Here is a 25,951-nt window from a genome sequence, read left to right as displayed (position 1 = left end):
CCTGGCAGTGGTTTGGTCTTGGATTCTAGTTGGTCCTGTTGCCCACATGTCTCTCTGACCTTATGAGGTTTAGCTATTTTTATGAGATAGCCCTGCCTTCTTTTATTAAATTCTTCTTCTAATTTAAAATAATTCAAGAATCACTCAAATGATCAAGTGATTCACTCAAGAATCAAGAGTTACTTGTAGCCAAGAATCCTAATTAGTACAAAACTGAAGGAAAATAATTGTCATTATGGCTGAACTCTATTGGCCCCACCTATCACTCACCAAAACCAACTATGCTCCTGGAAAGTTTAGGAAGCTGCAAGATCTTATTTCCATCATTTTGCTTAGACCACTCCAGTTGTAAACAAAACAAAATTTTGCCCGAACCCCAGTTAAAAGATTTGGTTTAAGTAAGTGCATATCTGAAATATAATAAAAGGAATTATACCCTTGGGGTAAAAAGTAAACCTCAAACTTCATATTCCAAGGAATTGTGTTCCAGAAAAATCTCACTAAAACACTGAATACTTCATAGGATGAATTCTGAACGTAATACATATGAAAGTATTACTTTATTAACAGACAAATGTAAACATAGACCATTTTATATATAATCACTGTTATCTCTTTTAGTGGGATTACAAGAAATTATTATTTTTTATTTCCCAACATTTTTACATTAATAACAAGTTGTGGAAGAACTTAAGAGTATCTATACTTTAAGTCTTCCAGAAACAAGTGCAAGACTTACTTCTTTGAGGGAATTCATTTTGGCACTGAAATGTGGTGATTTCAGCATGCGCAGCAGGATGTCTAGTCGAAGGTCGTCCACCACGGTCACCAGATCTGGTTGGAAGCGCATGCAAAGTAACTTGATGGCAGACAAGAGCTCAGGGATGCTAACCAATCTCTTTCATTTAAAAACAAAACACACACACACACACATACAGAGAAAACAAAAAGGAACCAATAAAACATTTTGATGGCAATTCTTACACACACAGGAATAAAGGACATATTCAGTAACCATGGTCTAGTGGTATCTGATATTTCACATGGTTGATGAACTACATTCTGCTTTTAACCAAAAATCAGTGCACGAGTGAGCAAAGAAAAGAGAAGGGGTCTGAGAGAAAGTCAAGGCAGAAAAATGAATCATAGAACAACTCTGGATAGCTTTTAGTACCAAATTATTTTAAAGCTTCTTCAATGCTATACCAATTGTACTACTATCAAAACCAGCATGTTGGTTAAATTCTTAATGGTGTCACTTACTGAGAACCCTCCATTCATTTTATTGACTGTTATTGACCAAAATAACATATTTTTGGTCAGGAAATGTAAAATTAATTTAATGTGAGCTGTATGTGACCAGAATCCAAAGAGCAATGGTATGTGAACCCTGCCCCAAGTCCTGGTTGTGCTTCTGTGGACCAACATGCGCTGCGATCGCGTGACTGGAGGTGCATTACCTTGTCTTTGAGGTCCTTTTCCTCCACACTCCGCACATCCTGGATTGTATTAAGGATGACTGGGTCTAGCATGGGCTGTAGGAAAAAAGTGCTAAAGTTAATAAGGACCCCTGAATCTGTCCTTAAACTAGAGAGGAGATACTTCTTCATTCACATTTCACAAAGGAGAAGGTACAATGCAAAGATCTGAATCTAGTATCAGACTACCACTAACTAACTAACACCATCCCAAGTAAACCCTTTTAACTGATTCTGAGCCTCGGCTTCTTTACTATCATATGGGTGCAGTTCCTCTTTACTTTCTTATAAGGGTCCTTTGAAGAGCAGCCAAAGACAACCAAAGACACACAGACTGACTTAAAGTATTAAACACGAGTATGTATCATTTGGAATAAAGTATTTTGCATTTGATTTTTAAAGAATAAATAGAAGCACAAACCACAAAAATATGATGCTTTTAATGTAAATGAGGCCTACAGATAAGACTCATACAACATACTGTTCCTGAATGGTAGCATAGCCAGATAACTAACTCTAAGTAATATATGAGAAGTAGTGAAAAATTAGCAAGGTCTAAATGATCACTTGTCTTTTAAGTAAAATAAATTTTTTTTTAAGTAAAATAAGTTTTAAACTTATCTGGTGACTAGAAAATATTTGGCTATCAAAGCAAGAACACATTAGCAATGAATTAAAATGCCATCATGCAATCATCCACATACAATTCCCTTATTTACACTTATGCCAACTGTATAGTGAAAACTGAGGGCTGTCGGGGTAAGAGGCAAGTCACACTGCTCTTGTCAAGCATGTGCCAGCCTTACTTAGCTTTCACCGCAACTCTGTGAGACAGGTATGGGTTACTACTACTTTACAGATAAATAAGGAAGCAAGTCCCAGGGGTCACATTAGTCTTCTAAAGGAGCAAGTGTTAGAGACAAGTATTAATGTACATAACTACAGTATGAATTTATTGCTGAGAGAATTTAAGGTTGGATGTGTTGTTTCAGTTGCTACTGCAGGAAGTTAAACATACTTTGGTTGGAAATTCATAAACTTTTTTTTAAAGAACACTGTGCTAAGAGAAGGCAATGGCAACCCACGCCAGTACTCTTGCCTGTAAAATCCCATGGACAGAGGAGCCTGGTAGGCTGCAGTCCATGGGGTCGCTAAGAGTCGGACACAACTGAGTGACTTCACTTTCACTTTTCACTTTCAGAAGGAAATGGCAACCCACTCCAGTGTTCTTGCCTGGAGAATCCCAGGGACGGCGGGGCCTGGTGGGCTGCCGTCTATGGGGTTGCACAGAGTCGGACACGACTGAAGTGACTTAGCAGCAGCAGCAGCAGTGCTTATATATAAAGCCTGGAATTCTAAAGAATTTAGTATTAATTAGCAGTTGGAATATCTGCACTAAATCTCTTTTCGTGGAGCAATGCATGGATAAAGAGTATGCACTTAAAAATTCAATCCTGGCTTTGATTATTAAAAAGCCAATTATTAAATTGCTAATATAGATTATTAAATTATTAAGTCAAATCATTTTGCCTCTTTATGTTTCAGTGTTTCACTACAAAACAAATGATTATATTCATATGCTTATAAGTGAGAGAACACTGCATGTCTCTAAAGACCTTAATATCAGAATCAAGAAATACTTAGTCACTCTGCTTCATTTAAATAATTTTGCAGAATTACTCTGAAATCTAAAGAAGGCACTTAAAACTTAGAAATTTCCAGAACCTACTAAAAAAAAAATCCCATTTCCCTTGTTAAAATGGCCCTATGTACACTAGACATTAGAAATGAGGAACAGTGCATACTATGCTCCCAAAGGACACTAAGCTTTCAAAACCATTTACGGTGATTTTTAAAAAATCTCTGTGACAGCTAAGTTTCACAGACATATTTTTATAAAGAAAATAATAAATGGAGGTATTTCAACATGACATTTTCTTCAGTAAAACTTGTTAAATGAAATGGAAAGGCAACCAGAAAGTGCACTGGGCCCTAAGCATCAGAAAGCTCAACACTCACAGCTTTGACTATCCTATGACCTGCTGACATGCAGACAAGATGCGCTGTCAAACTGCTACTCAGATTCTCAGTGACTTGGCTAGAGGCAGCCCAGCAGGCCACTCAACACTGTTTAACGTAATGCTGAATCTGTAAATAATCCTGTGAAGGGGGTAGGGACATATGCCACCTATTTTACAGTGAAGAAAGTGGGGGGGGGGGGAGCTATAATCTGTAATTGTATTTGATAAAATGATAAATTGAAAAGATAAGTAACTTTAAATGTTTAGACGTTACCTATAACCTATTAATCACTTTTATTTATCTTCTGATAAAAATTTCACTACAAGGATAGCTAATTAAAAAAAAGCAGTTATTCTGATAGGCAAATTCTGAACAACCTGATAAAACGATAATTTTTACTGTTTGTATGCCTTAGATCACTTTTGAAATAAGTGCAAAATGGTTTATCTTACCTGTACCACTGAGGAATTGAGGTACTCTGCACATACCCCTAAGGGCTGCACTAGTGCTGAGACTGCCTGAAAAAAAGACAGCAAATTTGAGAAATAAATGTGAGCAAGTTCTTTCCTTTCAACATTAAACAAATCCTTTTTTATATGTCAGAGAACATTTTATACTCTTGGGCAGGAAAAGCTGATATAAAGATGTCAGTTCATTTAAATTATTGTAGAAATTTAATGTAACTTAAATCATACTATGCCAATAAAACTTCTTTCAAGGCTTGGATGAGATGATTCTAAAGTTCACATTGTAGAATAATAAAAATTTTTATTTGAAAAACGAGAGAATAGTGGGGGAAGGAATGAAATGTGCCTTTAATGTGCCTTTAACAAAGAAAACATTTAAGACTTTCATTAAGAAATCTATAAAACTTTACAGAAATACATAAATGGTCCAAATAAATGAGGAAAGATCATGTTCTTGAAGGGAAAGGACTAGTACTATAGACATGTCAATTCTCCACACATGATCTTGGTGGCACTTTCTGCAGGAGATCCTGACACGTTGCCTATATTCGGAAGAATAAAAACACGAGAATGATCAAGAAAATCTGATAAAAGGAAGATGCTGAGCAAAGCTGGCACCACCAATAATGAAAATAGCGGAGAAACAGTATCAAAAAATGACAGAAGTCCAGGAACAATTCACATATAATGTATACACACACTCAGACATTTGATAAAGTCAACAAACCAAAATAGTTAAAAAAAAAAAAAAAAAAAAAAACCTTGTAGGAAAAAAAAAAAAGGAAATGTTCTTCAGATCTTAAAACAATTAGTTACCCTTTTGGAAGAAAACAAAACTGGATTTCTATCTTATGTGACATATATAAATAAATTCTAAATGAACTCAAGAACTAAGTTTAAAAAATGAAATTGTTTTGAGTATAAAATGAAATGAGTACTGTTATAAACTTTGAGATGGCAATGAGAACACCCCTCAAGCAAATCAGAAACATTTTAAGCCATTAGGGAAAAACTGACACAAAACGACACCATCAGCAGAATGAAAAAAGAAGGGAAAAATCTTAGAGAAATCTTTAGCCTCAAGACATCTGATAACAATGAGGACAAGCCTAGATTTCTATATATCCCCCATTAGCCAATTTTCATCAAGTAGGGGAGAAACTTCGAGCTTCTCTGTTTGTTTAAATACACTTTGCAGGAAATTAGTGAGTGTTTCATTTAACCTTTAAAAAAAAGGAAGTCTATTTCTATTATTGCCCAGTGACCTACATAGCCAGTTCTTGAGAAATAAGCAAGCTGGATAAAACCCTCTATCTGAATAGGTTTTGTTTTGTCTTGCTTTTTCAGTCACTACCTATTATCTTCCAGGTCAATAAAGTCTTCGCTAACATACTTGATCCGTTTAATGGGGATCAAAATGACAGCCCAACAACCTAGTCAAGGTTCAGGGAGGGAGAAGAGGCCTCTGACCAGTGTCACTACAAGTATTCACGATCTGGTTGACCTCTGATCTTCAAGAGTAAGCAGCGGGCAGCTAGCAATAGTCTGTTACCAAGCAGAGCGCCAGTCTCTCCTTGACTGTTGTTACTACCCTCATGCAAAGATGGACCAACGGGGTTAGCTGATAAGCCATGGTCCCACAGAAATAACGGGTATTACTCCAAGCACAATTTGTGTCACTTAGACATATTATTTTACAACATCATTTTCTACTCTGGTCAATTCGCAGTAGCTGCCACAGTGTCTTCTACATGGCAAGTACGTAATAAGTAGTCTCTAACTGAATGATTAGAGAACAGAATGAAGTGCTTTCAGTTACAAACAAGTAGTCTGTGAAAAATTAAAGATGAAGTTATTCCCCTTACCATAAGGTAAAATTTTTTGAGAAAGTGAAGTTGACATGAAAACATACTGGTACTACACCTGAGGGGTGATTCTAAGCTCCAGGTACAGCCCTTTATTACCTACGAATCTCTGTAATACCAAAAAGCTGACTAAACGATGTTAAAATATTTTATTTGCTTCTGGTACTATCAATAAATTGTGACTTAACTGAGGCATAAGATTGCTATGTACACATATACTTGCCACACACAGCAATTATCCCTAAACAGCAAGATAATTTCATATAACCACTACAAGTAAGGAGTTAAGAGAAAAACATCACAAGGAGAAATGAATGTGGTGGAAAAACAAAAAAACACAACCAAATGCTCTACACTACAATTTGGTTATTATGATCAAGAAAGAGTAAACATTTCTGTGGTTATCAGAACCATGGGAGCTACTCCCATAAAGAGTAACTTGAGTTTTAACATTTAATTTAATGTGTCCAATGTCCCAGGGGTTACACAGCAACCTCAATAAAGTGAACTTCCACACTGTGTACATACAGCGGTTTAACTTACCCCAAGTTCTATATCTTCTGAATGAAGCTTGGCTTGGATTGCTGCAAATCCACCTAATTCTCCAAACTGAGAAGAAAAAAGGTATACATTAATTTTAAAATACTATACTTTAATAATTTACCAAGCAACTACGGCTCACATTCTACTTTATCAATGTGCTTATAACCCTGGTCTTCAGAGTCACCACAAAGATAATTGTAATGCTCCTGTGATACACTACAGGAGATGTACTAAGTCCTAAAGCTGATGTTTATCTGTTTAAACAGCACATATAAAAAAGAGGAAGAAATGATAAAACATATTTGATTATTCTTTGTAGCTGTCATCTACCTAAAACTCTAGGAAAGCTCATTAGAAAATGAAAAACATGCCCATATTAATAAAAGCTGTATACCTTATTTACCAAATCCACAACCCATCCATGAGGCTCCTATGAGAAAAGAAAACAGAAATTGAAATGGCAATACAAAAACTTCCCTACTAACTCTCATATTTCTATTATCCTAAATCAGAAAGTTGGAAAAAAATTTAACATTATTTCAAAGGGTTTTCCCAAATGTTTCTTCATGTGAATTTTTGACATTACTGAAAACAATCTTATAAGTAAGTCTGTATTTTGATGGGACTGCTACAATACAAAGCATTTATGCATTTTGGGTAGGTGAGATCAGTTGTTTAAGCTTTCTGAGGTACAGGATAAATAATTATTAACTCAGAGTAGCAAATCAAGAATCAAGACATTAAAGATTTAGTCCCAGCTGTACCATTAATTAGTGTTCTAGAGTAAGCACTTCTTTTCTCCTCCTTTTCTTCCTTTATTTCCTCTCTCAAGCATTCACTGTTCTAGAAGCTGCATAATGTTCCAGTGGCTGGATACAGAACAGCGATGAAGAAGAGATGTGCTACCTGCTTTCAGGGAATTCATATTCCAGCAGGGTCGATAAAGACAAGTAAACCAACACATAATTCATTCAGGTTGTGCATTTCCACAAAAGGTCCTCCAATGAGAAATAAGAGCCCACTCTGTTCAGAGTGGTGGTCATAGAAAATCTCTTTGAAAAGGTGGTATTTAATCTAGAACTTAAAGGATGAGACAGATTGAGCCATTCAAAGAACAGTCCAGGCAGAGAGGCTAAAATGGAAAAGGCCCTGTTTGGGGAAGGCAGAAAAGCCTACCTTCATTTGAAAAACGGAGCGGCAACTCTCCCACCTGGGAGGTGGTGAGCAGGGGAGAATGGCAAAGATTAAATTGTAGAGAGAAGAAAAGCTGGAACATGCAGAAATTTGTAGACTGTGATTAGAAGGAAAGCAACAGAGGTGTTTAAAGAAGAAAATGATACATTTTATGTTTTAAGGGGACTCTTACACTTATGTGGAGAATGGAAAGGAAAGGATGAATGAGAAAGTAAAAAGCAGAGATACCAGAGGGAAGACTAGTGTAGTAATTAGGCAGGACATGATGGTGTTTGGAGTGGGATGGTGGCAGAAGAAACAGAGAGACGTCAACTGAAAATCTATGTGAGATTAAATCAAAGGACCTGTTTATGGTTTGGATATGAATACGAATCATGGCTGATTCCTATGTTTTCAGCTTGGGCGTCTAGGTAGATGGTGATGCCATTTACTGAAAAGGCGGAGAATGAAGTCTGGGGAAAAATAATGAAGTTCTGCATCAGGCACAGTCTGAGATGTCTCTGTGGTAACCAAGTGGAGACAGCTGGCTCTTCAAGTCTGCTGTGCTTAGGAAAGAGGTCTGGGCCACAGAGATATAAAGCAGAGGACCATCAGCACAAAGATGACATTTAGATCTCTAAGAATGGAAGCTATTTCTTACAGGGAGTATGGTGAACGAAGAGAAGAAGGCTCTGGATGAGTCAAGAAAGGAGAGGTAGCTGAGGGGGCAGGCAGAGAGCAAGAGACTGTAGGTAAGGAAGTTTCAAGGAAGAAGAAACTGACCACTGATGCCGACTTGGGCAAGAGACAGTTTCTCCAGATCTAGAAGCACAGTACCTTAATGACAGCAGTTTCAGGGAACTGGTGGCAGAAGGAGGAGGGATGGAACGCCTAGAAGATCTAATGGAGACTACAGTCTAGTTGCCTCAAACATCTCTCCAACTGAAAACAACTAACAGGAAACATTTAAGGGCTTCCCTGGTAGTTAAGAATCTCCCTTGCAATGCAAGGGACTCCGGTTCAATCCCTGGTCTAGGAAGATACCACATGCTGCGGAGCAACTGAGCCCATGCACCACACCTACTGAGCCCACGTGTGCAACTGCTGAAGCCTGCAGGCCTAGAACCCGTGCCCCACAAGAGAAGTCACCACACTGCAACTACAGGGCCCCCACTCACTACAACTGGAGAAAGCCTGCTCACAGCAACAAAGAGCCACTGCAGCTTAAAAAAAATCTTAAATTAAAAAAAAAAATCTTTTAAAACATAGAACTGAGTTGGTAAAACGTCCTCAGAAGTGTAACCAAAAAAAAAAAAGAGAGAAAGCAGAAATCCCGTGAAGTAAACAAGCCGTGAGGCCAGCTATCATGCTGCAGGCATCTATGGAACTGAGGAGATCTCTAGCTTCCATTTTCATAGCCTTACGGTGGCTCAGAAGCAGGACACAATGCCAGCATAGGGCTCAGAGACTAAGAAGAGGCTGGCACATAAAGCAAGAACCCAAAGCACTACAGCCTGAACGTAAGGTGAACTGAAATAAACTTACTGTGGAATGGAAACAATAAGCCTACCTTGACTCTGCTACTGGATGGTGAGGAGAAAAAAATTCTCCAGGAATTTATAAACATCTAATTGCCCTCACATGGCTTTGCTGCTCTAATTCAAATTGACTTTATGGTCTGAAAAACCTTAAGTTGAATATTTATTCTAAAGTGGTCCCAAATCATAGTATTCCCAGGCACCCAGAAGAAGTAAATGCTTTTTGGAGGAAAGAACTTGCAACTCAGGCCTCAGAAAATGTTCCTAAATTCCAAGAAACGTAAGTTCATAGAAAAATAAAGAAACAAGTATAAATACGTTTTTCTACACACACATAAACAAATGAGTGAGTAAAAGTTGGCAGAATCAGACCAGCTTTTAGATATCAGACAGAGCATATAAGTTAAGCATTAAACAAGGAGGAGACTGAAAATATGACTCAAGAATATGAAATAATTAGAAACAAGCAGAGTCGAACTGGACCACAGATCTGAAAAACGTCATCGCAAACGCTGCACAGGAAAACAAACAGATACAATATATGAAAGAGGTCAAGGGACATAAGGACAGGATGAGAAGGCTGAACATGCAGCCATAGTTCTAGAAGAAGAGACTATTGGGCAAAAGGCAGTATTTTAAAAGGTAATGGGTGAGAATTTTCTAGAGTTGATACAAGATATACATCCTTAGTTTGGGAAATTCAATGCATCTGAGGCAAAATAAACAAAAAGAATATCTCAGTTAACTGCAGTGAGAGTCAAACTGCCAAACATCTAAAAGAAATAGATCTCAAAAAACAGCCATGAAAAGAGACTGCTTAAAAACAAACAATAGTCAGACCATCAGGCAACTTTCAAAAGCAATACTCAAAGCCAGAAGACACTGAAATGATATCTGTGATATTCTGCCACAAAACATATGTCAATCTAGAATTTAAAACCCAGAAAAAATGTTCTTCAAGTAACAGAAAATAAAATCAAAGTTAGGCCATCAAAAACAAAGACTCAGTCACCAATGGACCCCTCATGAGAGGACAATTTACAGGATGTACTCCAGGAAGAAGAAAAATTATCCCAACGGAAGGCCTGAAATACAGACGAAATGGTACACAAAGAGGCAGCATGTAAACAGGGCTGAGTCAAAGCACCGCATAAAATAAGGTTGATGGTACCTATTTGAGGGGAATAAAATGAGATAGGAGAGGACTAAGACAATGCGTAATAAAGACAAAAGGATGAGTCAGGTGAGGAAGGAGCACACAGAACATACTAAGGTTTTCATGTACTGCTCAGAGGAGTGTAAAGATAGTGATGAAATGTATGCTTTGTTTTTTATAAGTTAAAATGTCAGCGTAAGCACTAAAAGAATAACTGAGAGGGAAGGACATGGAAACTTTCATCTGGTTGGTTGTGAAGAGGGACAGAGCACAATGCTGAAGCTAGAGATGGATGCAGTATCAAAGGCGGAATTTTTAAAGACGGGAAAATACTAGACCACGTAATACACAATGGGAGTAATCGATGAAGAGAAAAAAACTGAGCATACCAAAGAGAATAGAAATGCTAAGGTGTAAAATGCTTGAGAAGGCAACAGGAGAGGAGAGGGTGTATAGGGCCTTTGTAGGAGAGAGAATTCCTTTCATGGTAATGAGAGGAAATTAAGAGACTGAACGTTTCTGGGTGTCTGTTGCTGCATATATAAACTGGGCAGGGGAGAGAAAGAACATTCGCTGAGTACTTACTAAAGTGACCCACTGTGTTCAGTGTTTTTGTATACATTTGTCATTTAATAGTCACGACAATATTGAAGATGAGATTTTAATATCTTGAGAGGCAAGGCTATATAAAGAATGCAGACTATGGAGCCAGCTCACACAGGTCCCTGCTGTAACAAGGCTTGTGAATTTAGACAAGTAGTTAACCTCTGTGTGCCTCAAATTTCTCATCTACAAAATGGGGGTAAAAATAATACCTAACTCACAGAGTTGCTGTGGAGGTTAAATTCCACAGGATATACTCACTGTCCTTTCCACTCAGCTCTCACCTCCTCCCTGGAGTACTGCCTGACCCTCCAAGGTGGCAACTCCTTTCCCTATATCCCATGAATAGCACATTATTATTACACTTGCACCTGTTGTTTGTTACACTGTGATTTTTTTTTTTAATTTCCTATTTCCTCCACTATGCTGTAAGTTAGAAACCATGTCTTATTACTCTATACTAAGGGCAAGAACTATCTATGCAAGAACTATTTATTTATATCTCCAAAACCTAGAATAATGCCAGACACACAGCAGATGTTCAACAAATGATCACTGAACTGAACCTCTGCTTCTACTAAAGCAATGGACAAGTTTCTTATCTACTATGTTGACTTCTTTCAAATATTTCTCCAAAACCAAAACAGTGTTTGATCAACAAACTGTTTGAATTATGTGCTCTTTATGTGGGTATGTTATTGGCACATTGTAGACCTTTAAATATAAAATGAAGATATTGGCCTGTGCTTGAAAAAAAAAAGCTTTAAAGCTTGTGGAGTTTAGGAGAAAATTATACATGAGATTAATTATTATTTTTTCTAGCAATAACTAGTCATTTCAAGTAATTTCACATGCTCTAGCTTCTCAAATGTCTCTAAGAAACTGGGACACCCATTAAACAGGGGCTCTGGTAATTCAATAAATAGGGCACTTTTCATGTCATGCAGTTATTTCTTATTCACCAAACGTTTCAAATCTATAAAGTTCCTCATGAAGTTAATTAACAGCTATGGAAAAATATGCAATAGCTGAAAAAACTGTTGAAATATTGAGCTATTTTAAGAGCTACATGGAGTATTTGCCATTTTTCATGGGCTATTTTAATCTTTCCATGTAAACTGTCATTTTTGTAGCAGACAAAATCTTTTTCAATACGTTTATTTATAAAACTATGAAACAGAACTATGTTTACCTTTTGGAAAGTAGATACAGGTGAAACAGCAAACATATTTCCCTCTCCAAATACTTCTGCCCAATTCCTTTGAGACACTTTCATTCTGTTTTTAAAATGGTATTCATTATCAGGATTGAAAGCCTAGATTCAAAGAGAACAGAGAAACATTATTATTAGCTATTTCTATAGCAACACATATTAGCATTAGAAAAGAAGATAAAAATATCACCTTGGACTTCCTCATTAATGGAATCTTTCAAGTACCTCAACAAAACATACTCCTTAGCAAGTGCTGAGGAGCAAATGGCCAACGTACTACTCTCCTGCTTCGTTCAATGTTTGCTACAGGGAAAGAGGAGGAGGGCTTAGGACCAGAGGTCTGATCCAAGGCAAGGGGAAGCCAACGCTGCAAACGTCCTAGGGCCGCCACCAGTAGAGATGGGCACTAAGGCAGCGAAGACAGAAGTTAGGAGGCAGGGACTTCCCAGCAGTCCAGTGGTTAAGACTCCATGCTCCCAGTGCAAGGGGCATGGGTTGTATACCTGATTGGGGAACTAAGATCTTGGATGCTGCATGAGACAGCCCCAGCAAAAAAAGTTATGAGGGAACACACGAGCCCCACTTCCTCTTGCAGCTACTGTTACTAATCAGAGGAACGCCTGGAAACCAAACTACATCAGCACCCTATATGATAGTATTTGTGATGTGAATAATAAGGGAGACAAAAGGGAAAGCTATTTAATCATTCTAATTAATCATTAAGCAATTTAATAATTTTAGTCATTCTATTTAATGCATTTCTTTAAAACTGAAAGTACAGAATGGCAGCTCTGCTTTAAAAATAAAATGGAAGAATGTCTTTAATGATAATATCATTATGACTTATTACTAATTATTAGTCAAAAGGTAGTAGGTATGTTAAACAAAACCAAAATGCAAAGTACTTCATTTTAGACATACTGTACCATTGTAAGCACAGCCAGCAGACCAGTGGGAATTGGATCTTGTTTTATTCTTTCTGCAACCAGTTCTATTAATAGCATCAACATGTTGTAGATCCCTTCATGAATTTCAGTACCCCACTTGTGAACAGCACTTGATGTCAGGAGCTATAAAAACAAAAAGGGCAGTTTACAGTCTTATTTGAAAGAAAGAAAAAAAAATGTCTGCAATCATGAGTGCAATCTTTACAATAATCAAGTGATTATTATTACAATACTTACTTTTATGCAGATAACTTGCTTTAACAGACCCACAGCTGCAGTCCATTTACTTGTTCATTTATTTCAGTCAACACTTAGCTTTATTTTTTGAACTTTAATTCCCTTATATTAAAACAGTTTGTTAAAAGAGAATGTTTATTGTTTCTCTATCTTTCATTATTACTAGGGGAGGTGAAATGGTGAAGAGCAAGAAAGAACTTGAGCTCACTTCTGGTACTATTTTCTAGCTGCGTGGCCTTGGACAAATTTACCTGAATTCTCAGAGACTCAGTTCTCCTGTCTCAAAACAGGCATAACTCCTACCCACTTAACAGAGATGTTACAAATATTAATATCAAAAGGTATAATGAATGTAAAAGTATTAGCAAGGTTTTATGATGAGTGTATTTTGGCTGTCACTATTAATTAACATTCCTGGAATCTAAGAAATGGATGCTGTATTTCATGATTTGAACATGCACATTCTCGTCATATTATTTATATCTCAGAAACAGAAATGGATCTTCCCACCTGTTGACCAGATGGCAGCAGGGCTCTGAGTGGGAAAAAATTTTTTAGGAATACCTTGCCAATTTATTTTGATTGTGTTTTCCTTTCTGGTGTGCATAAAAGTTAATACTCAATTTTTTTTTAAGTTTAAGTAAATAAAAAATAGCTCTAAGTGATAAGGCATTATAACACTGTTTACTTAGCGTTATTTTTCTGAAATATAAAACACAGAGTATAACATAATGGTACATCTTATAATCAGTATCTCAGATTAAAAAAAAAAAGGAAGGAAGGAAATGGCACATAAGAATCTAAAATCTTCATCTTTAGAGTTCCCCAAATTTTGATCTAAGTCCTCGGGGAAGTCTAACTCAGGAATAACCACCAGAACAGGGAATGAGAAATCAAAGGATTCCACTTAATAAAATACTAGCAAATGGGTACAGTGGTTTTCGTAAGATTTCCATTGAAAGGGAAAATATTGTGCTATAAAAATTTCACCTTGGCCACACCAAGAACTGCTTAACAAGAGGGGTAAGATCCTGAAATAATCCAAACTTCTTTAGCAGCAAAGGAAAACCTCAGCTTCAGACTTTCTATATAGCAATTAGCTGCACCACTTGCTCAAATGAACAATAACCATAAGACTGATTTTATATAAGCCAATGTGATTTTAAGCCAATGAGTTAATATTTTTTGCCAGAATTCTTTTGCCTGCCTATCTATCCTTCCTGTACTTAAAACTTATATAATAAAGCAAAATAAAGCAGAGATTAAGATTTAAGAAGCTCCATGTAACAACAAAAATCCCCAGAGACAGAGGAGCCTGGCAGGCTACAGTCCATGGGGTTGCAGAGTTGGACAGGTCTGAACGACTAAGCACATGTAACAAAATAAAATTTATGTGGGCTAAGCACCACTGCCTCTGTTGCCATCTCATTTGTTCAGTTTTTGCTTTGAAAATGGGAGTCCTATCTACCTGCCAGATTAAGGCAGGTAAGACAAGCAGCACCGTGCGGGGAAAAGGTACACAAGGTTTAAACATTACTATGCACTATGACCAAATGTACATGCTGTTACCTGCCTGAACACACTAGAATCTAGGCTAGCCTGAAGGTGAAAGGTGATGAAAGTAGAAATTACAACAAAACTCCTTTTCTGTACCTTATTCACACAACTGCTTATTACTTATACTCTTAACTCTTTTTTTTTTCCTTCTGTTTTTAAAAAACAGGCAGCTTGTAAGAAAAGCCCAGGAAAGAGGGCAGGGAGAGATTTATCATATCAGGAAACACAAGTCTAAAGAAACACAGAATTCTGTAGCTCTTCTGGTGTAGGGAAATCTTTTCAATAGCTCTAAATTCTAAGAATCGAATGACAATGAACACAATGCAAGGTACTTTTGTGCTCAGAGTTTTATAGGAAAAAACTCCCAGCAACCACTTGACCATTTGTTATTACAGCTTGCTGTTGGTGGTGCTGTTCAGTCACTAAGTCATGTCCAACTCTTTGGGATTCCATGCAAGGCTTCCCTGTCCTTCACTATCTCCCTGGACTTGTTCAAATTCAAGTCCATTGAGTCGGTGACGCTATCTAACCATCTCATTCCTTGTAGCCTTCTCTTCCTGCCCTCAGTCTTTTCTAGCATCAGGGTCTTTCCCAATGAGTCCACTCCTTGCATCAGGTGGCCAAAGTATTGCAGCTTCAGCATCAGTCCTTCCAATAAATATTCAGGGTTGATTTCCTTTAGAACTGACTGGTTTGATCTCTGTGCTATCCAAGGGACTCTCAAGAGTCTTTTCCAGAACCACAATTTGAAAGCATCAATTTTTTGGTGTTCAGTTTTCTTTATGGTCCAACTATTACGCCCATACATGACTACTGGAAAAACCACAGCGTTGACTACATGGACCTTTGTCAGCAAAGTAATGTCTCTGCTTTTTAGGTTTGTCGTAGCTTTTCTTCCAAGGAGCAAGTGTCTTCTAATTTTGTGGCTGCAGTCACCATCCACAGTGATTTTGGAGCCCAAGAAAATAAAATCTGCCACTGTTTTCATTTTTCCCCATCTATTTGCCATGAAGTGATGGGACTGGATGCCATGATCTTAGCTTTTTGAAACTTAGTTTTTTGAGTTTTAAACCAGCTTTTTCACTTTTCTCTATCACCCTCATTAAGAAGCTCTTTAGTTCCCTTTCATTTTCTACCTTTAGAATGGTATCACCTGCATATCTGAGGTTGTTGATATTTCTCCCAGCAATCTGGACTCCAGCTTGTGATTCATTCAGCCCAGCATTTCACATGATGTACTCTGCATATAAATAAGCAGAGTAAAAATATAAGGACTTGATGCACTATCTTCCCCATTTTGAACCAGCCTGGTTCTAACTGTTGCTTCTTGACCTGCATAGAGGTTTCTCAGGAGTCAGGTAAGATAGTCTGATATTCCCATCTCTTTAAACAGTTTTCCATAGTTTGTTGTGATCCACACAGTCAAAGGCTTTAGCACAGTCAATGAAGCAGCAATGGATGTTTTTCTGTAATTCCCTTGCTTTTTCTACGGTCCAACGGATGTTGGCACTTTGATCTCTGGTTTCTCTCCCTTTTCTAAATTCAGTTTGTAAATCTGGAAGTACTCAGTTTACATATTGCTGAAGCCTAGCTTGAGGGATTTTGAGCATTACCATCCAAGCATATGAAATGAGTGCAATTATATGGTAGTTGGAACATTCTTTGTCATTGTCTTTCTTTGAGATTGGAATGAAAACTGACCTTTTCCAGTTCTATAGCCACTGTTTTGAGTTTTGCAAATTTGCTGGTATATTGAGTGTAGCACTTTAACAGCATAATCTTTTAGGATTTGAAATAGCTCAACTAGACTTCCATCACCTCTGCTAGCTTTGTTTGTTGTAAGGCTTCCTAATACCCACTTGACACTGCATTCCAGGATGTCCTGGCTCTAGGCGAGTGACTGGGTAACAACACTGTGGTCATCTGGGTCATTAAGACTTCTTTTGTAAGGTCTGTGTATCCTTGCCACTTCTTCTTAAGCTCGTCCCCTTCTGTCAGGTCCTTGCCGTTTCTGTCCTTTATTGTGCACATCTTGGCATAAAATGTTCATTTGATATCTCCAATTTTCCTGAAGAGATCTAAAGACTTTACCATTCTATTGTTTTCCTCTATTTCTTTGCATTGTTCATTTAAAAAGGCCTTCTTATCTCTCCTTGCTCTTCTCTGGAATTCTGTTTTCATATGGGTATATCTTTCCCTTTCTCCTTTGCCTTTTGCTTCTCTTCTTTTCTCAGCTATTTGTAAGGCTGTCTCAGACAACCACTTTGCCTTCTTGTGTTTCTTTTTCTTGGGAATGGTTTTGGTCACTGATTCCTGTACAATGTTACAAACCTCCTTTCAAAGTTCTTCAGGCACTCTTGTCTACCAGATCTAACTCCTTGCATCTATTTGTCACCTCTACTGTATAATCATAAGGAATCTGATTTAGGTTATACCTGAAAGGTCTAGTGGTTTTCCCTACTGTCTTCGATTTAAGCCCAAATTTTGAATAAGGAGTTAATGATCTGAGCCGCAGACAGCTCCCAGTCTTGTTTTTGCTGATTGTATAGAGTCTCTCCGTCTTTAGCTGCAAAGACGCTAATCAGTCTGCTTTTGGCACTGACCACGTGGCAGCGTCCACGTGTAGGGCGGCCACCTCTCGTGCTGTTGGGAGAGGGTGTCCCCTATGACCAGTGTGCTGTGCCACAGTGTGCTACATTGTAAAAGTGCTGCTACTTTTAACAGCTACTATAATTCTTAACAAAAGTCTTAAAAAAGTTACAACCACAAAACCACAAAATGGTAGATGAATTCATCCAAAATGGGGAGAAACCTTGATTCCATATAATCCCGGCCCAAATGACAATTTTAAAAGATTTCTCCCTTTTTACAAAGATCAAGCTGTTTTCAATCCTAAAATTAGTTTCATTCTCCCTTAAGCCTTGAATCAATGGAGATTCTGTCAAAATGAAGACGGGAATAATAGTTTGCAAGTGAACAGTTTATTTTACTGGGTTTTATGAATAAATACAAACTTCATCCATCTGTAGTTGTAGTAACTTACTTGCATTTGAGACAAAAATGGATATCAAAACCCAGAACTATTGAGAATGCAGGAGACTCATTTATTCATTCAACAAAGATTTACTGAGCTCTTTCTCTGTTCTTGGCACTGGCTATACGCTGGGAAAAACAACAGTGTCTGTGACATCGTCTCTGCTCTTGCTGAGATTCAGGACTCAGGTCCTGCAAAGGCAGCCATGCCGAGTTAGACTGCTTTCAGAAACACAAGTCCTGTGATCTTCTATTCTCACTATTAAGAAAAACTGCTTTATAAGAGATGTGACCAGAATTGGGGCAAGCATATCAGTCTAGGTCCAAAAGAAATGCTGCCGTCTGCATGACGTTTTGCCAGATACAATATTCAATCCAGTTAAACTTTCTGTAGTTTAAACATCCACTTCTGTCTCAGTAGGATAGTGAGTACAAAACAACCTATATTTTTCATAAATAAATATTATCTAAGTGCCACAATCCATAGTTTAGTAAGATGTCTAATTTCCTAGTATAACACTTAATCTATTCTTTAGCAGTTAAATAGAAGAAAGTAAAAGCGATATTAAATGAAGCAATGAGCAAACAATAAATACAGAAGAAACAAATCATTTCTGAGCCCCCAATTCAGAGCTACTTTTTTCATATTAGAGCATTCCTCAGTTGAGCAGGATTCATAAACTGGGCTCACACATGAAAAACTAAAACTGAAACAAAAAGCCTGTTCAGCTTCACCCCCACCAAAAAAAAAAATCAGCCCAGCACATTTTCCTTACCTTTTTAAACGCTTCAGGCATACACCTATCCATAAATCTTTTACAGTTCTCATCAGACTCGGAAAGACCTTAGTAAAGTAAATGAAACAATATGCTTTATTGAGATTTTAGGTGGTTGCAGAAATCACATATATCATTCCAAATTCATACATATGGAACTACTTATCATAGAAACCTTGATTCTTAAGGGATTATTAAAAGCAGAAGACATACATTCTGATAAAGGAACAGACTGACAAATAGTCACAGCATTAAATTATTTATTAATAGCAGGATATATTTATATTATTAATATATACTGACTAATAGTATAACAAACACTAATTAGAATTGAAATGGTTGGACTTATGTTTCCATGTCAGAGGAACTGCCAATGATCTGACAAAATAGCTAATAAAACAGCAACAGCAGCTACTTATTAGCCATTATTGTTTTTCTAAACATCTCTACTAAAAACAGAACTATTCTCAGTAAATGCCAAGATCACTCTTCTTCCCTAAAACAAACTGAACTCTGTGCAGTAAAACACACAGAACTGAGCCTGGCACAGCGATAAGTGAGGGAGTGAATGAGTCCACTGTAAAATTACCCTTCAGAATACACTTAAAAACCGCAGTAACAGATCTTGCTTATCAGTGGGGAGACTGCCGCATGCATTTTCTTTTTTCAGGGCCACTGCTTAGCATAGTACCTGCATTCTCTCAGGCACTCAATAAATGCTGCTGCTAAGAAGCCAGTCATAAACACACCATGGAAGCTAGCCAAAATATTTCCTTTTGATGCGCCTCTTACTTAATCACGATAGTAAACTATGCACTTTAAATGAGGAAAAAAAATTCACAAAACAGCCCAATTCTATTTATAACTGAATTCAATATGAAAAACAAACCATCTTCTCTTTAGTGAAAGTGTCAGTTGCTCACTTGAGTCCACCTCTTTGCAACTCTATGGACTGTAGCTCACCAGGCTCCTCCGTCCATGGAATTCTCCAGGCAAGAATATTGGAGCCCTTTCCTTCTCCAGGGAGTCTTCCTGACTCAGAGATCAAACCCAGGTCTCCTGTATTGTAGGCAGATTCTTTACCATCTGAGACACCAGGGAAGCCCATTTTCTCTTTAATATATAATATATTCATAGTATAGAAGCCTCCTTATGATGATACATATTCTCCAACCTAGTGATATTTTATTTAATAATATAATTTAAAGGTGGAAGTGTGACAGATTTCCTTTTCTTTGGGCTCTAAAATCACTGTGGATGGTAACTGCAGCCATGAAATCAGAAAACAATTGCTTCTTGGCAGGAAAACCATGACAAATCTAGACAGTGTGTTGAAAAGCAGAGATATTACTCTGCCGGTAAAGGTCCATATAGTCAAGGCTATGGTCTTCCAGTGGTCACAAACGGTTGTGAGAGCTGGACTGTAAAGAAGGCAGAATACCAAAGAGTTGATGCCTTTGAACTGTGGTGCTGGAGAAGACTCCTGAAGGTCCCTTGGACAGTAAGGAGATCAAACAGTTGACCTTAAGGGAAGTCAACCCTGAATACTTGTTGGAAGAACTGATGCTGAAGCTCCAGTATTTTGGTCATCTGATGTGAACAGTTGACTCATTGGAAAAGACTCTGATGCTTGGAATGATTGAGGGCAGAGGGAGAAGAAGGCATCAGAGGATGAGAGGATGGCATCACCAATGCAATGGACATGAAAGTGGGCAAACTTCAGGAGATGGTGAGGGGCAGGGAAGCCTGGCGTGCTGCAGTCCATGTGGTTGCAAAGAGTCGGACATGACTGGGTGACTGAACAACAACCACAAAGCACCTAAGACAGTGCCAAGCACTTACTAAGCATAAAATGTTTGTTAAATAAACAGTACTTTCTCTTTAGAATACGTTAATTTCAATTTCCATAATATGAATTTTTCAAATATATTTAATGAATCTTATACTCTATTGGAGCTAGAAGAAAGCAGCTGATTTCATACAACACTTTTATTTCACAGGAGTTCCCTGGTGGCTAAGATATTAAAGAATCTGCCTGCAATGTGGGAGACCTAGGTTCGATCCCTGGATCGGGAAGACCCCTGGAGAAAGAAATGGCAACCCACTCAGTATTCATGCCTGGAGAATCCCATGGAGAAAGGAATTTGGCGGGCTACAGTCCAATTGTAAAGAGTCAGACTCCACTGAGCGACTAATGCTTTCCGTAAGAAAGACTAAGAGAATACACAATCTAAGATAACAGAGATGGGCAACAACAGGAGCTAAGATTAAAGCCAGGCCTCCTATCAAAAAAGAAGTCTCCCCCTGTGTCCTGAGGTATGAACTTACCAAGTCTTGCTAGGTAGGTAGACGCCAACAGGCATTTGCCTAGTGACTCTTCCCGCTTGTAAGGTATGGACCAGTGATCTGTCAAAACGCGGCTTTCCAGTTCATATAAATTTGTTGTAGGGAATTCAATTCCTTCCCCTGAGCAGTTTCCATTTTCATCATTCTTCTGACAAAAAGGGATTATGGTTTAAAGAAAAAAACAAACTAATTAGTGACTACTTAAAATCTTTTCAGTTTAACACAAAGTAGACCCTTAATGGTAGCCATTAATGCCAAGAGTGTGGATTCCACATTTCTTTCTCATAATCACATCTTATACCAAGACTACCTGAAATATTCTCAGCTTTTATCAATGTGGAATCCTTACTCCCTCAGAAAGTGAACTCATCTCAGTCTTCAAAAATGAACTCTCTTTATCTCACTATAGTACCCAATCTACTTTACCTACAGCCATCCTATTTCACCAAGGGCATATATTTCTCCTTAGAGTTATTATCTATACCTGCTATCTCCATTTCCTCACGCTGACTCACTCCTGGTATTACACCAATATAGATTCTAGAGTTCCTGCTCTCCCAAGGTGGCAGCTGTTAAGGTCACCACACTGAATGCTGTATCATTCGATCCAATGGACATGTTTCAGTCCTTATCTTACTCTCCAGGAATGTCTGACCTGCAGACTTCCTCTTCTTGGTATGCTAGATTCACTCCCCTAACCTCCCAGGATAGCCTGTTTCCCTCCTCTCCTTTGGGGTCTACTGTTCCTTCTGTCTCCTATTCTTGTATATCCTCCCCTTCCTAGCCATTGGAGTTTCTCAAACCTCAGAGCTGTGCTCCCTTCTTTCCACTCAGTGAATGGTAGGTACTGCATTCATTTGGCAGCACAAACAGAAATCAGGATCACATTCTTAAAACCCTAGTCTCCCATCTCCACCACTAAGACTAAGTGATCAGACCCCCTATATTTCTCTCAAACCCATCTCTATCTGTCCTTCTCCATAGGGATGCTTCTATTCCTGAACTCATCTTTCTGCCCTTTTCAATCTACTTTTATAAAACTCTTTCAGAGAAAAGCCTTTAAAGAACTTCTAAACATCACCAAATTCCATTAATTATTTGATAACCTTACCATGCTGAACTTCTCCTTTATAACATAACTCACAGATACAATTTTACATTTATAATATTTGTGATTTATTCTGTTTGTCCCCATTAAAACAAGTGAGCCATAAGGACAAAGACCCTGTTTCCGACAATGTCTATATCTCTAAAACCTAGTGCCTAGCACAAAGCAGGTATTTAAAACATATTTTCAAATGGAAAATAATTCACACAAAGTTCAAGCTATCAATGCAGTAACTGTCAGATTTTCCATCAGTTCTTGCTACGATAATCTGTAATAAATCAAACAGAACGTCTCCTCCCAAATGGCCCAGTACCTAGTTTCTTTGAAAATCTATCCATTTTCACAATCCACTCTATAATTCAATCATTAAAAATAAAATAATTTCATTAAAAAATTCACCTTGAGCCTCAATGAAGCAAAGGAGCATAAATATAAAACAGAAATGATTTAAAAGCACATTAAAAAAGAATTTTCAACCCCATATGAATGCTATCTAAAGGAATGCAACAAATTTTTTTCAGGTTCAAGGCTAAATTAGGCTGAAAACAAGACAAAACCCAGGAAGGTGATAAAAATTAAAAATGGAGTAGAATATGATATAAATTGGAGGTGAAGAGTGAGGGGGTGGTGAATGAAGTAAATTCAGAATTATGATATCTGGGGATAATTCAGTTTTTAAAGCACAACATCTTTAAGAAGTACTTTTAATTAATAAATTCTGTAAATAAACCAATTTTACTTAAAGGAATTGAAAAGGACCAAATGTATAAAGAGGTTAAGATAGTATTAAAATTGTACACTTGTTAAATGCTTCAATTTATGAACCTAAGATCAAAGTAGAATTAAGGTATGTAAAAAACAGAATTCAGTTGAATGATGGGAATATATCATTACTATGAGATATCTACCATCAATTGCCACAGGAAGTTAACAGATCAAATCATATATGAAATATCTGATGTACCTATCAGCTATGAAAACTAAGAGCTTCCAAATGGGATTACCCACCTTGTGAGAGTCACAGAAGAGCCTGTATCTCCTCTCTGCTCTTCACACTGTAAGTCAGTAGCCTGGGACCCAGAGGAGGGCCACAGTAGGACTCAACCATGCTGGGATCCTGATCTCAGACTCCCAGCCTCAAAAACTCTGAGAAGTACATTTCTACTGTTTACAAACCAATAAACCAACAAAACCCACCCAAAGCGAAGCGCTTCCTTGGGTGAGGGAGGGAGACCTTTAACATCAGCAGTAACGACACAGACATCGTGTGCCTCCTGAATGGACGCACTATAAACGGCACAGCATCATTTCTGTGACAGTCTTGCCAAACATGCATCCCTGATTCTAGGCACAGTTCAGTTCAGTTCAGTCGCATCCGACTCTCTGTGACCCCATGAACCGTAGCACACCAGGCCTCCCTGTCCATCACCAACTCCTGGAGTCCACCCAAACCCATGTCCATCGAGTTGGTGATGCCATCCAACCATCTCATCCTCTGTGGTCCCCTTCTCCTCCTGCCCTTAATCTTTCCCAGCATCAGGGTCTTTTCAAATGAGTCAGCCCTTCATCAGGTGGCCAAAGTATTGGAGTTTCAGCTTCAACATCAGTCCTTCCAATGAACACCCAGGACTGATCTCCCTTAGGATGGACTGGTTGGATCTCCTTGCAGTCCAAGGGACTCTCAAGAGTCTTCTCCAACACCACAGGTCAAAAGCATCAATTCTTCTGTGCTCAGCTTTCTTTATAGTTCAACTCTCACATCCATACATGACCACTGGAAAAACCATAGCCTTGACGAGACGGACCTTTGTTGGCAAAGTAACGTCTCTGCTTTTTAATATGTTGTCTAGGTTGGTCATAACTTTCCTTCCAAGGAGTAAGCGTCTTTTAATTTCATGGCTGCAATCACCATCTGCAGTCATTTTGGAGCCCCCCAAAAAAAGTCAGCCACTGTTTCCCCGTCTATTTGCCATGAAGTGATGGGACCGGATGCAATGATCTTAGTTTTCTGAATGTTGAGCTTGAAGCCAACTTTTTCACTCGCCTCTTTCACTTTCAGGGAAACCCAAAATGAGGAACAATCTAAAAAATAACTAGCCTGTATTCTTCAAAAATGTCAACGTCATTAAAGATTGAGTCAGACTAGAGAAATACAACATGGGATCCTGGATTAGGTTGTGAAATAGGAATTTTTATTTGTTTTTACTTCTTGGGTTTAAAGGACGTTAGTACCTGATCAGTGTTAATATCCTAATTTTGATAATATACTGTGGTTATATAAGAGAATATCCATTTGTAGGAAATACACACTGAAGTATTTAAGGGTAAAGGTGTATCATTATTCTCAAATGTCTTTATTCTCAAACATTTCAGAAAAAACAACAAAACACACATATATTAATACTTCGATATACACATGTACATTATACATACATGGATATTTACATATACAGAAAGAAAGAATAATAAAGAGAATGTGATAAAATGTTAACATTTTAAGAACTTGAATAAAGTTTATATAAGAATTTCAAATTTATTATGGCTATTTATATAGATTTATAGAAAAGTTGCAAAAACAGTTTTGTGCTATTCTTGCAACTTTTTTGTGAGCTTGGAATTATTTTAGAAGTAAAATAATTTAGTATGATATACATTAAAATACAGATTTTTGAAGAACGTAATAAATTAGAGAGGTAAGGATTCACCTGTAGTGGTTAAAAAAAAAAAAAAAAGGGTGTATGTTCTACTGAAGAACCCCATTCCACTTGGTAATATAATTTGGTTTGTAAATACCTTTATGCTTTTGTCTTAAATTACTAAATAAGTAATATATATTCATTGCAGAAAATACAGAAAATATGAATAGCAAAAACTAAAACCCATCATTAATTTCACCATTTAAAAATTAACCACACTGATATTTTAATAAATATTTTTCCAGTAAAAGCCTTTTCTTTATGGATTTTTTTGTTAAAAATTCACAAATGTGGAATTAACTCTATTTTCATTACCTCCATGGCCCGTCATCATCCTCTCATTAAAGACAGTATTAATGGAGTCTTTCTTCTCCTGCTGCTAAGTCACTTCAGTCGTGTCCGACTCTGTGAGACCCCATAGACGGCAGCCCACCAGGCTCCCCTGTCCTGGGATTCTCCAGGCAAAAACACTGGAGTGGGGTACCATTTCCTTCTCCAATGCATGAAAGTGAAAAGTGAAAGTGAAGTCGCTCAGTTGTGTCCAACTCTTAGTGACCCCATGGACTGCAGCCTACTAGGCTCCTCCGTCCATGGGATTTTCCAGGCAAGAGTACTGGAGTGGGGTGCCATTGCCTTTGATTCAAAAGATAGGTGCATAAAGCAATAATTGCAAAACTGTGTTAATGGGCTTATAATGACTACAGATGTGACCTCTATGATAATAACAGCACAAAGGAGAGGTGAGAGAACAGAGTTATACTGCAGGAATGTTTTGTATACTACTGAAATTAAGTTGGTTTTAACCCAAATTTCAGTTATAGATTAAGATGTTAAATATAAACTATGGGACAATCACTAATAAAATAACTTTAACAATTACACAGTGAAAGAAAAACCAAGGAAAACAGCACACTTGAAAATATCTACTTAACACCAGAGTGGTAATGGAGGATTAGAGGATCAAAAAGGCATAAAATAGAAGACAAATAGCAAAATGGCAGCTATAAACCTTGTTTTATCAAATAATTATATTGTTATAATTACCAGTAATATATTAAATGAATATGGACTAAAGGCTCGAGCCAAAAGGCAGAGATTTGCAGAATGGATTTTTAAAAATGGACTGAACTCTATGCTGTCTACAACAGATACCCTTTAGATTTAAAGACACAAAGAGGTTGAAATAAAAGGAT

The 25,951-nt window shown here is 37.6% G+C and overlaps 1 protein-coding gene across 4 annotated transcripts in view; it reads right to left on the bottom strand.

Annotated features, from left to right (window-relative positions):
• Window positions 1–25,951, bottom strand: part of USP24 (ubiquitin specific peptidase 24) — a 155,942-nt gene that overhangs the window by 97,118 nt on the left and 32,873 nt on the right. For 3 of the 4 annotated variants that reach the window (XM_024990127.2, XM_024990129.2, XM_002686388.7), the window contains exons 2-10: window positions 20,937–21,102; window positions 18,609–18,676; window positions 12,985–13,128; window positions 12,038–12,160; window positions 6,770–6,805; window positions 6,376–6,441; window positions 3,953–4,018; window positions 1,461–1,535; window positions 740–898 (exon numbers count right to left, since the gene is read on the bottom strand). In XM_024990127.2, the coding sequence (XP_024845895.1) occupies window positions 740–898; window positions 1,461–1,535; window positions 3,953–4,018; window positions 6,376–6,441; window positions 6,770–6,805; window positions 12,038–12,160; window positions 12,985–13,128; window positions 18,609–18,676; window positions 20,937–21,102 (903 nt within the window). The remainder of the gene's footprint in view (window positions 1–739; window positions 899–1,460; window positions 1,536–3,952; window positions 4,019–6,375; window positions 6,442–6,769; window positions 6,806–12,037; window positions 12,161–12,984; window positions 13,129–18,608; window positions 18,677–20,936; window positions 21,103–25,951) is intronic. The other variant, XM_024990128.2, reaches the window with a different exon arrangement.

This window comes from Bos taurus, chromosome 3 (genome assembly GCF_002263795.3).
Source record: "Bos taurus isolate L1 Dominette 01449 registration number 42190680 breed Hereford chromosome 3, ARS-UCD2.0, whole genome shotgun sequence".
Taxonomy (NCBI): Eukaryota; Metazoa; Chordata; class Mammalia; order Artiodactyla; family Bovidae; genus Bos; species Bos taurus.
This window is presented reverse-complemented; position numbering and strand designations above follow the sequence as displayed.